Source organism: Accipiter gentilis, chromosome 1 (assembly GCF_929443795.1).
Source record: "Accipiter gentilis chromosome 1, bAccGen1.1, whole genome shotgun sequence".
In the NCBI taxonomy this organism is placed as follows: Eukaryota; Metazoa; Chordata; class Aves; order Accipitriformes; family Accipitridae; genus Astur; species Astur gentilis.
Window position 1 is genome coordinate 33,499,460 of NC_064880.1, and position 12,050 is coordinate 33,511,509.

The 12,050-nt window shown below is 38.0% G+C and overlaps 1 protein-coding gene across 2 annotated transcripts in view; it reads left to right on the plus strand.

The window, feature by feature from the left end:
* STK39 (serine/threonine kinase 39) overlaps positions 1 to 12,050 on the plus strand; it is a 108,014-nt gene that overhangs the window by 31,852 nt on the left and 64,112 nt on the right. For both annotated transcript variants that reach the window (XM_049810650.1, XM_049810658.1), the window contains 6 exons: positions 890 to 945; positions 7,338 to 7,447; positions 7,555 to 7,656; positions 7,853 to 7,986; positions 11,284 to 11,332; positions 11,438 to 11,503. In XM_049810650.1, coding sequence (XP_049666607.1) covers positions 890 to 945; positions 7,338 to 7,447; positions 7,555 to 7,656; positions 7,853 to 7,986; positions 11,284 to 11,332; positions 11,438 to 11,503 — 517 coding nt within the window. The remainder of the gene's footprint in view (positions 1 to 889; positions 946 to 7,337; positions 7,448 to 7,554; positions 7,657 to 7,852; positions 7,987 to 11,283; positions 11,333 to 11,437; positions 11,504 to 12,050) is intronic.

Sequence of the window (12,050 nt, forward strand, 5' to 3'; positions counted from 1 at the left end):
TCAGGGATTTTGTTCTTTTGTTTCGATGCATTCTTGTTTATGTATAAGGAAACAGGTTATGTTACCTTTCAGTAGCAATGTGTTAATTATTTTCAGTAAATCCTGGAAAGATTTATTTGCTCGAATTCTTAATGTTTATGATGTATTCTGTATGAAAGATTTATCCTGTGCATTAAAAATGGGATGCACATTTCTATCAAAAAAACCCCAGTCAGAATGGTTTCTTCTTAACATTATGCATGAATAGTGTGTTAAATGGATATATTTGACTGTTTGCAGTCTTTTAGAATTTAAACATGGATATATTTGACTGTTAAGCACATGCTGAATTTTTGATTCAGTGTCAAGTAACTTTTCATCATGGTACCCTATAGCAACATATGGTTGCTATTCTTGAGATTTAATAGCTTAATTGGGTAGAAATCTATAGTATATTTACCTTTCTTGAAGATGGGTCTCTTCTCTGAAGAGATCAAAGAGAAGTTTTTTTCAACTTTACTTTTTCAATAGTGGTGCAGTTGGATGTGACAAAGAATTGATTCTTGCTTTGAAGCTCTGAAAGCTCTCAGTTTGTGACATTATATTTATAAAAGGCAGTAAAACAGATTTTTGGACCTAAATATTTTTGTTCTCAAAATCTAGCCCTGAATTCTGCTTGTTTTATACCAAAGCTGAATTTGGGTCTTTTTATACGAGAGAGAGAGTTTGTGAGAGTTTGAGTTGTGCACTCTGTTTTACTGTAAATCAGTTACATTTTATACTTCAGTTCCTTTTTCTGTCTTTCAAATTTTAAAATGCTATCTGGTGAAACCAATTACTATTTATTTATTTATTTACATAAAATGTGCACATATGTACTTTCATACTAACTTCTGTTTGTACATTCTAGAGATCTGAAGGCTGGCAACATTCTTCTGGGTGAAGATGGCTCTGTACAAATAGCAGGTAATGACGGTGGTAGAATAATGGCAAAATAATAGAAAAAGGTAATTGTAGCTGGATTAGGGGCAACAGATACAAGTTTTTCTGTTGGCTTTTAACTATTCCTTTTGGAGTGCTGTAGCTGCAAGTTACCCAGTTTCAGATTTTGGGATTCTTGGTTAATCATGCATGCTTTAGGAATTATTCAATATTTTTCTGTGTCCCATAATGTATATAAGGAAATTTTTTAATGTCGTCTTAATGTTTCCGTTTGAATCACCTTAAATGGTTTGCAAACAGTAGCAAGTCATATTTTTGTTCAAGCTTATTTCATTTATTTCTGCAAGTAATTGTAATAGTTCTTGAGGATTCAAAAATCCGTATGTACTGCCCTTCATGAGGACCTTGGCTATAACTTAACAAGTCACTGAGATGCATGAGATATATCTCACTGAGGATTATTTCTGGCATTTCTGCCATTTGTCTTGCAATAGTATTGGTTGGATAGTTTAGTATTTTAAATATCCTCTGAAGGTACCTATATGCTTCTTGAGTGGTAGCTTGTAAGAATCAAATTATTTGGTCTTCATACGAGCTTTAGTATTGAACAACACCCCATATCCCATCTCTCAAGTTAGCATTGGATTTCTGGAAAATAGAGCAAGCAGGTGGTGATACCTGCCCCCTCTCCCAGCATACTCCCAGGCCTTTCACAGTTTATAGCTCGTGACCCAGCAATGAAAGCTTTGTCTCTAGTAGCCTTCAGTAATAAAAGTGGCTATAGCCAGAAGTTTTGCTTTTTTAATAAACAATGCTTTCAAAGTACTGTGTAAATGTGTCTTTTGAGGGCTTTAAAATACCAATGTCTGAAGTCTATGAAACTGGATGGGAAAAGATTGGCTGGCAGGTGAACCATTTACTAATGTGAGCAGCTTTGTCTTCCGTTTTGAGTTCAAGACTTTTTAAGTAGTTAGTAAATTTTACAGACTTGAATTTTAATAAGATACTTAATATTTATTTATTCACTTGATTATACCCTACAGTTATCTTCACTTTGCGTAGCACTTTGGGCAGCTGCTGAGATTCTAGGTCTGTGTTGTTCAAGTATTTTTTAGATCTTCTCATACTGTAAAGGAGTGGATGTCCAGACAACCAACTTTAATTAAAAATAATAACTAAAAAGTTGAAAGGTAAAGTCTTATGAGCCATCTGAAATAAAGCTGTTGACTTTAGATTATTGCTTTCACACATAATGAAATCTATTCTCCCAGTAATCTGATAACATTCAAACAGCTTCATTTATCCCTTTCTAATTCAACTTCAGGGCTTGGTTTCTTGACCTTTTCCTCTCTTTTGCTGTAGGCATCTTAATGAGTAAGGCTTTTAACTGTGCTGCTAGGGCATTCAGTGCATGTGGGACTGAGGAAGTTCAGTGGCTGGACAGATATGTGGAATGTGTTTTTCTGTGATGCGTTATTTCAATACCAGGTTATTTCCGATCTTCAGGTGAAAAGTGTGGCAGTGTCAAACTTGTTTCTTTGTTGGTGTGGGACTGTTCTGTTTGGGACAGCTGAACATCGCACATTAACTGAAAGACAATTTTGAATGTCAAAGAGGCTGAAATTCATCCTTTTTACATCTTTTTGCCTTGACAAAGTAAAATCTCCTTTCATCTTTGGAGAACAGATACCTGATAATTTTCCTTCTTTTTATTTGCTAGAAGAACGTAGATTCTTTTGACTGCTCATTCTCCTGCACCCCAAACTTCTATAATGAAAAGATGTATCCAAAGCACACACTGCTAATATATATGAGGTGTAATATTTGAAGACGCAGTTGTCCATTAGCTTTTCTGGGTTCTAAGGGGCTATGGCTCACAAATGAAGCTCAGGCCAATGTTCCTCTGACAAAAGATTTTGTGCAGATATAGAAGAGCATAGTCTCTTCAAAGAATTGGGATAGCTCTACAGAGACCCCTGATTATGGACCTTGGAGCTTCTGCATGGAGAATCTGCTCAGTCTTTGGTGGGAAAGAGGAAAATACACATCTTTTTTGTTTTGTTTAAATTGGTGAGACTTATTTTTAAAGTACGAAATTTCTCTGTACAGAGCAGAGAACTTTGACTGATTCACAAATACAACGTTAAATAGTCACTGCAGTTCCTCAGCTCCAACGTTCTGCTTAAAACTATTGGGATTGTAACATAGAATCATTGAATAGAATCATAGAATCATTTAGGTTGGAAAAGACCTTCAAGATCATTGATCCAACCATCGTCAACCATGCCTACTAAACTATGTTCAGGAGTGCCTTGTCTACGTGCTTTTTGGATACCTCCTGGGATGGTGACTCAACCACTTCCTGGACAGCCTGTTCCAATACCTGACAACCCTTTCAGTAAAGAAATTTTTCCTAATATCCAACCTAAACCTTCCCTGCCACAACTTGAGGCCATTTTCTCTCATCCTATCACTAGTTACTTGATAGAAGAGACCAGTACCCACCTCACTACAACCCCCTTTCAGGTAGTTGTAAAGAGCGATAAGGTCTCCCCTCAGCCTCCTTTTCCCCAGGCTAAACAGCTCCAGTTCCCTCAGCCGCTCCTCATTAGACTTGTGCTCCAGGCCCCTCACCAACTTGGTTGCCCTTCTCTGGACACGCTCCAGCACCTCAATGTCTTTCCTGTAGTGAGGGGCCCAAAACTGAACACAGGACTCGAGGTGCGGCCTCACCAGTGCGGAGTACAGGGGAACAATCCCCTCCCTGCTCCTGCTGGCCACACTATTTCTGATACAGGCCAGGATGCCGTTGGCCTTCTTGGCCACCTGGGCACACTGCTGGCTCATATTCAGCCGGCTGTCAACCAGCACCCCCAGGTCCTTTTCTGCCGGGCAGCTTTCCAGCCACTCTTGCCCAAGCCTGTAGTGCTGCATGGGGTTGCTGTGACCCAAGTGCAGGACCTGGCACTTGGCCTTGTTGAACCTCATACAATTGGCCTCGGCCCATCGATCCAGCCTGTCCAGATCCCTCTGTAGAGCCTTCCCACCCTCAAGCAGATCAACCCTCCCTCCCAACTTGGTGTCATCCGCAAACTTACTGAGGGTGCACTTGATCCCCTCATCTAGATCATTGATAAAGATATTAAAGAGAACTGGCCCCAATACTGAGCACTGGGAAACACCACTTGTGACCTGCTGCCGACTGGATTTAACCCCATTCACCACAACCCTCTGGGCTCGTCCATCCAGCCAGTTTTTCACCCAGTAAAGAGTACACTTGTCTAGGCCATGGGACGCCAGCTTCTCAAGGAGTATGCCATGAGAGACAGTGCTGATAGGCCTTGCTGAAGTCCAGGTAGACAACATCCACAGCCTTTCCCTCATCCGCTAGGTGGGTCACCTGGTCATAGAAGGAGATCAGGTTGGTCAAGCAGGACCTGCCTTTCGTAAACCCATGCTGACTGGGCCTGATCCCCTGTTTGCCCTGCACATGCCATGTGAGTGCACTCAAGACATACTGTTCCATAATCTTCCCTGGTACCGAGTTCAAGCTGACAGGCCTGTAGTTCCCCGGATTCTCCCTCTGACCCTTCTTGTAAATGGGCGTCACATCGGCAAGCCTCTAGTTGGCTGGGACAATCTGGTGCTTTGGGCAAACAGGGTGATTGGTATTTCAGACTTCTAAGTCTGAATTGCCTGGCAAAGGTGAAGTAAAGAGCATATAGCAAAGAGCAATAATACACAGAGTTTGGTGGAAGCATAGAAGGTATAGGATGTATGATGCTTTTAGTCCATACAAGAAATGACAGTTTCAGTAAAACTTGTCAGAAGAAGAATGTGTGTTTTGAGGCATCTAAGCAGAGGTCCTCCTCTTCATTTTTGTGCATAGGTGGCTGTATGAACTTACTCATTGCACTGGTGGTTCTCAGGGTGTTCGCTCCTGTGGTTAATCCATACCTACAGAAACATTTGGAAAAGATCGGATTAAAAATAGGCAGAGCCTATGTCTTGGATACTCAAGCCAAACGGAAGAGAAAGATTTATCAGGGACAATTTTTGGCAGCCCAAGCTTTCCTTGGCCAGCCCCGTTCTCACAGGAGCTTGATGCTTTATTTCTTTCCCAGGCTTAACTGTAACCCTACACATGGCCTTGGCTGAGCCCTAGGCTAAAGTCTACAGCCACTGTCAAAGTGAGAAAGTTAGGGGAGAAATATTTTTGCAGCCTGTGCCTTCCTGCAGCAGCTGCTTTGCAGCTCTGCTGCCATGGAAGCAGTGGCTTTGTCTTCCTCCCAAGGCCGATCCTGACCCTGGAGCTTGGTTTTGGCTGAGGTTTGGCCAAGTGCCCAGCCCTGGCTGAGGTGAAAAAGTTGTCAGGTACAAAATTTTTTTGCAGCCTGTGCTTTCCCTTAGTGGGCTCCTTGGAGGCCACAGGCTTCATCCCTCTCCCAACCTTACACCTAACACTAACTCTGGATGTTGGCCTTGGCCAAGTGCCCAGCCCTGGCTGAGGTAAAAAAGATGTTAGGGAATAAAGGATTTGTAGGCTATGCTTATTTGGGCAGCTCTGTTTCCTTTAATTTCAGAATGCTTTACTAATACTGTTAAATCAGGGCTCTTCATTAAATTTGTTTTTTCTTTGGTATCAGCTGTGACTTTTAGCCTAACACTGTTGAATTGTTCATCTCTTTCCTTGGAATATATTTCCCTTTCCTCTTTATGTAACTTGTTCTCAATAATACTTTGTCTCCTATATGACAGGAAGCTTACCACTGTAGGTCATGTCTTTTCTTAAGTAACCTGTATTTGTGAAAGCTATGTCTGGGATGGGAAATTAAAGTCTTGTTTTTATTGAGTAGCTATCAAAGCATTCTTTCGGTCTGTAAACATACAACAGCGTTTGACTAGTATTATACTAAAATGTTCACTTGACTTAATTAAATACTCATCACATCTTTCTCAGTGAGGTGTTGCAATATTTCATTTTGAAGCTTATACAAGAAGAGATTTTACCTAGTTTTTGGTTTGTTTTTTTTTTTTTTCTTTCATTGTCCTCCCTCACCCATTTATATTTGTTGTATGTTGTCCGTTTTAAAATCAATGTTATGTTAATAGGGAAAAACAGCAGTAGGGAAGCAAAGTTTAAGTCAGGATTTTAGCTGTGTATCTCAGTTCCTGAAAGGACCTGTAAACAATTGTCCAATACAAACTATTTATCTTTGGTACTGAAAGGACATCAGGTTTTTTTCCTATATCTCTCCTTTATTTATACATTTATTTATTTTTTATTTCTGCCTATTTTGCTTTTCCTTATATGCAGTAGTTCCTCTTCAGAAAACTGTCACTAATACCAGCATTGATATTTAGGGCATTAAAAACTTAAAGTAGGTGTTTCTAAGGCTGTTCATTCTTCTCAGAAATACAAACAAAACCTGTCTATTCTATAACTTACAGATTTGAGCGGGGGGGGAAAGGTTTTTTTATTCATCAGGCAAGCTGCAGGGAGGATTAAAGAATATTGCTTGAAGCTTGCTTCTTGCTTGTCTACAGTATTTTTGTGTGTTTCAGTGGTGTAGAAGTGGTCTAGAATTTGAGTCTGTGATGGTTAACAGTTGTTTAGTGAAAAGTAATGATAAAACTACATTTTCTGTAGTTACTGATTTTTATTTTTTTATCCAACCTTAAAATCAGGGAACAATAGGAAAACAAAAATTGGTGTCGTCTATAGTAAACTACTTGATTTCAATATAACTGGATTGTAAATAGCACAGTCTAAAATACTCTTCATATAGCTCCGTTCAAAATGACACTATTTCTCTGTACATTGGCAACCTGTTCTTCTTTCCTCTATTTATCTCCTACCTCTCCCATATAGCTGTCACTGACGTAGTAACAGCTTAACAGAACACAAAGGGTTTTTGCTATTTTGGGATTTGGAAAAAACTATTCATGGCATGGTCTACTGTTAAACATATATCGTTGATCACTTTGCTGATTTTGTCAAATTTCCATAAGTATTTAAATTACATGTACTACTCCCTCTTGTTCAAATTGTATTCAAATTTAATGGCTATACAGAAGTACTGCCTTATCTTTGAACAATAGCAAATGCAAACCTTTCAAACCTTGGCTCAAAGTGCACATTTGAAAACCTTAGGTGACAGAGGTACTGGAGTCCTTTGTAAGCTTATTCAGGAAGACACATACTAGGAAGTTGAACTAGTGCAGATTTCCCACATAAAACTATACCATCTTATTCTGTAGCATTTCAAGAACAGTGTGTCATGAAAGAAAGGTAAGGTCTGCAATGGAGAGTTTCTGTAATGAGACCTTTATGAATTGACTTAATTTCTAAAGTGTAAAACTTCTGCTTTGTTACTGTAGTTTAACAGATTTTTGACTTTTTCCCCCCTTTCCAGATTTTGGCGTTAGTGCATTTTTAGCAACAGGAGGTGATGTTACTCGTAACAAAGTAAGGAAAACATTTGTTGGTACTCCATGTTGGATGGCCCCTGAAGTAATGGAGCAGGTATTCCTAATGTTAAAAAAGAAAAAAAAGAAAAAAAAAATTTCAGTCTTCAGTTTTTGGAATTTGAGACATCACTACCTTGTTTTTCCTTTCTGGTTTTATTCCAGGTGCGAGGTTATGACTTCAAGGCTGATATGTGGAGTTTTGGGATAACAGCCATTGAGTTAGCAACAGGAGCAGCACCTTATCACAAATACCCTCCTATGAAAGTAACAATCACTTTGTATAACTTAATGCTGTTAGCTATATTGTTAATGCTGCTAGATAGTTAGCACTACTTCATTTTTAATAGCAACTCAAGATATCTAAATATATGTATTCTGTTGGAATATTTATTCTCTTTTAATTTCTATGTGTTTTGAATTGATTTTGCTTACAGTACCTCCTTTTTTGGGTTTACTGTAGGTGTTAATGCTGACGCTTCAAAATGACCCTCCCACTTTAGAGACAGGTGTAGAGGACAAGGAGATGATGAAAAAGTATGGCAAATCCTTTAGAAAACTAATTTCATTATGCCTTCAAAAAGATCCTTCCAAAAGGTAGGTCATTATTGCCACGTGCAGTGGAATTATTTTTCTTAATATACAGACTACTTAAAGTTCCAGTGTTTAAACATCATTTTTAAGTGTATGATTTGAATTTTGTAAATAGCAGCCTACAGTCATCTTCATCTGGGGAGAAGAAATTGCCTCTTAATTGTTGCTTAAGTTTTCTTCTTCTGAGTTGTTAACCTGATTTATTTATACTTAAACATACTGTTGGATTAAACTCTGATCAAACGTCTTTGCTCTACAGCTTAGTTTCTCATCTGAGGCAAGATACTAATCTTGATATTGTGCATAAGTCTAGCAAGACTGTTCAGATATTAGAACTGTTGGTAACCAAACATATCAGTCTCTTGGCCTTTAAATTAAATTAAAAATAATAATTTTATGTTGATTTTTCTCATTTTGTGCCATAACCTTAGTATTGCCTTTAACTTGGATGTTTCCAGAGAAAATTACTTATTAAGAGGTATTTATTTTTTACTGTAAATTTAGGGGCTCCAAGCTTGTTTAGAGTTTTCCTCATGTTTATATAGGCAATTGCATGTCATAGTATCTTAGGGATTTGTTCTTTCTTGCTATATTTTGTGAATGGGATAGCCAAGATGATGAAAATATTAAACATCTATTCCAAAACCATTGCTGAGGTTCCAAGTTCCCAGAATGATTAATCAATTTATCCTTTATTCATTTTTATGCAGACCCATTTTTGTAGGTTTCATTTGCTGAAGAGTTAGAGGAAACACATTTGAATTAACATTATTTCATAAGGGTATTTAATATATCACTTCTTTGAGATTCAGAGCTGATATTTCTGGGAAAAAAGATTGTTCTGTAAGAGCAATCCTGATTGAGTACTGTGTGGGTCTTTTATGGTGTGTACTTCTCTTCAGTGATGTTACGGTAGCTTAAGTCCAGGATATTGTCGTAGGGAGTCAAATCAAAAAGTTGACAGCAGCAATACTAGAGAACAAGTATAATTAATAAGAGAGATGACGTGGCAACATTTTTATTCTTGAAATCCTTCAAATTCTTCTTTTCACTGAAGGATTATTTGTGTACTGTTTTCAGATTCCCAAATCCCTTACAATTGGTAGTCTTAGCACTGCAGTTTGGCCGCTTCCAAATAAGAATGAAACGTGTTCTGGATAATCAAGCTTCTTTTAGTTTCCAGTGTCCAGCAATTTTCAGGGCAAGATTAAATTGGTATGAAAACATGAGAAGTAAATAATTAAAATAGTTTTCCTTCTGTCCTTGAATACATAATGCTGAGTTACCTGATCTGTAGTTATGACATCAGTGTTGAAACATTAGTGTTTAAACTAATTATGCTAATTTATTACACTGATATTTAAACATGTGCAATATCTTCATACTGACAATTGCCTTGAATTGAACAATTAAACCAGCAGATAGGCGATTAGATCTGTGTGCTAGTTACTCTATCCAAGGAGCGAGTGTCCCTATATTGTGGGGTCATCGCTACTTTTTGTTTCTCCCAAGCCAGGATTTAATTTTCCACAGAGATACCTCCGTAGTCTTGTCAATTGTGGGAGAAGTACCTCCTCTTTGTGGCAAATTCTAAGACTGGCACTGCACTGTTGTTGTCTCTGACCATGATGTTTTTCTTTTGGGGATCTGTGTGTGGGTGTTTCTCTCTCTCCCCAGTGCCAAGGATGGTGCTTAGAGTCCTCAGCTGCAATTCACTGCCACGGCCTGTGTGGAAAACAGGCCCAGAAAGCATGGTCAGACCAGTTCAGAAGTGTCTGGCATAGTTAATGGTAGAGGAATGGAGAACAGTAGTTTGGATAAAACTTTACTAAGTATCTAACTTTTAACTGTGCATATCCCAGTTATGAGATGCGATGGTACTGAATCACTGAAACTTGTCTTAAGAGTTCATCTGATATAGAACTTTAAAACTTTGACACTAAAACTGATTATTTTTTTTAAAGTTCCCCTTCCTTTTTGTTCATTCAAGGTTTATGTGTGAATTACTGCCAAGCCTGGTGGTCTGCACAGTGCCACTAATAAGAACTTCTTTATTGTGGAGTTTGGTGCTTTGGAGGGGAAGAAAAATAAGTGCTCTATGCAACTACTGTCTGTGTCTAAATTGGATGCTTTTTGTTGATGTCAGGAGCTGTTTCATTATTTCTAGCGCGAGTGAACTAATATGTACATACACACTACTTACTACTCCTCTTTTTTCACTTACTCTTCAGATGTGTCCTCAGAGAAATAAACTAGTTCAGATTTTGGGTTTTTTTCTGGGACTGAAATTTTCCAAATGGAATCTTTCCATTGTCTTATCTAGTTTGTGCTATATTCAATCTCTTGATTTAATTAAAATGGAAAACTATAGTAGATGCTGTTTCTGTTCATTTAGAAAAGATGAATCTTGGAGATTTTGGCTTCCCTAAATTTAACTGTGTCAAAATTAGTCTTGGATAGTGATATGGGCTCCTAATGGAAAGGATGGAAACAACCTAGAGGATTTTATTTCATCCCAAGAGATACTTTGCTTTCTCTCCAGAGTCTGCTTCAGTACCAGAGTCTGGCTTAGGCTAGATAAGTAGCTTTTTAGATCCCTGAAGCTAGGGGAGACAAATCCTGCTGTTGGAATCACTTCGGTAGCTGTGAGATTGTGATTATCTGTTGAAAATGTCAAAAATATAAACTTGACAATGATGGGAAGAAAGAGACTTGAACAAAACTGCAAGTAAAGGTGAAATGTCTAGGTTTTGACCTTAGAACTGTTGCTTTGATTTTTATTTGTCAGTTTCATTGGAAGATGCCCCTGATGACTCTTTTTTGGTTTATGCATCATGTTAATAGTGTCAGTGTAGTTTCTTGTGAATATGTGCTGACATCAATGAAGTAAAAGAATGCTGGTAGCAGGTATTGATGCTACTGTGTGGAAAATGTAATTATTCTTTTATTGCTGTGGAGCAAAGTTCAGTTGTGTTCATAGTTTCATTTGGGAAAGAACATGATACCTAACTTTGTTTTGTTTTAAGAGTAAAATGCATTTGTGTTGAAAGAAAAAGAGGGAAAATTTGGCAACTTAGAGACTGATTTTTTTTTTTTTTGTATTTTTGCCATAGAAGCTTAATTTTTTCATGTGTGGTAAGTGAGTACATGTGAATTAATTCAGTAGCTATTATCATTCATTCCCCATTCATACAGTACTAATTCAAAAGTATTAGAGACGTACCATTTAACTAACGTCTTGTACTGTATTCACTGAGAGGGGTCTTTGTTTTCTGTTCTAATTTATTATTGATCTTTCAGGCCCACAGCAGCAGAACTTTTAAAATGCAAATTTTTCCAGAAAGCCAAGGTAAAACGTTTAACCCTATGAGTAAATTTTGCTCTGCCTTAAAATCTACATGAGATTTCTTCTTTCCTTGTATTGATTTTTAACTTACAAATGTTGGTTTTGCAGAATAGAGAATACCTGATTGAAAAACTTCTCACTAGAACGCCTAATATAGCACAAAGAGCGAAAAAGGTGAGTGTATTCGCATCTTTTTCTTGACTAGTATGCAAGAGAAAGCAGGGATTGTTCAGTTGCCTTACATTTTAGTTGCCTGACTGAGCCATTCTCTTATGCAATCCTTCAAGGATAGTGACTGTTGAATGAATGTTTTCTGCAGCCTAGCTTTCTCCAGGAAGCCCTGGGGCATTTTGACTTCCTTTCTGGCCTTGCCAAAATGATATATGGTATTTGTCATCATACATGATAATGATTTTTTTCCCCACTCCCTTTTAGAAAGCTACAGGTGAAACGGCTGTGCAAATAAAAAGTGACTGCAAACATGTAGGTTCATAAACTGTGGAATTCATATCTTCATTGATCACCTAGAAAAAGGATGGAGATACTGTAAATGGCATTAATTGAGGACTACCCGGTTCTTTGGATTATTTCAAATGTGAGGCCCAAATGTATGGAAGTAAGGTCCAAACTCTGCAAGTGTGCTTCTGAGTTATTCAGACCAGTGGAGTCTTATCCCACAGGTGATGGAGTGTAAACCACAGCTATGGCATATGCTGGTATT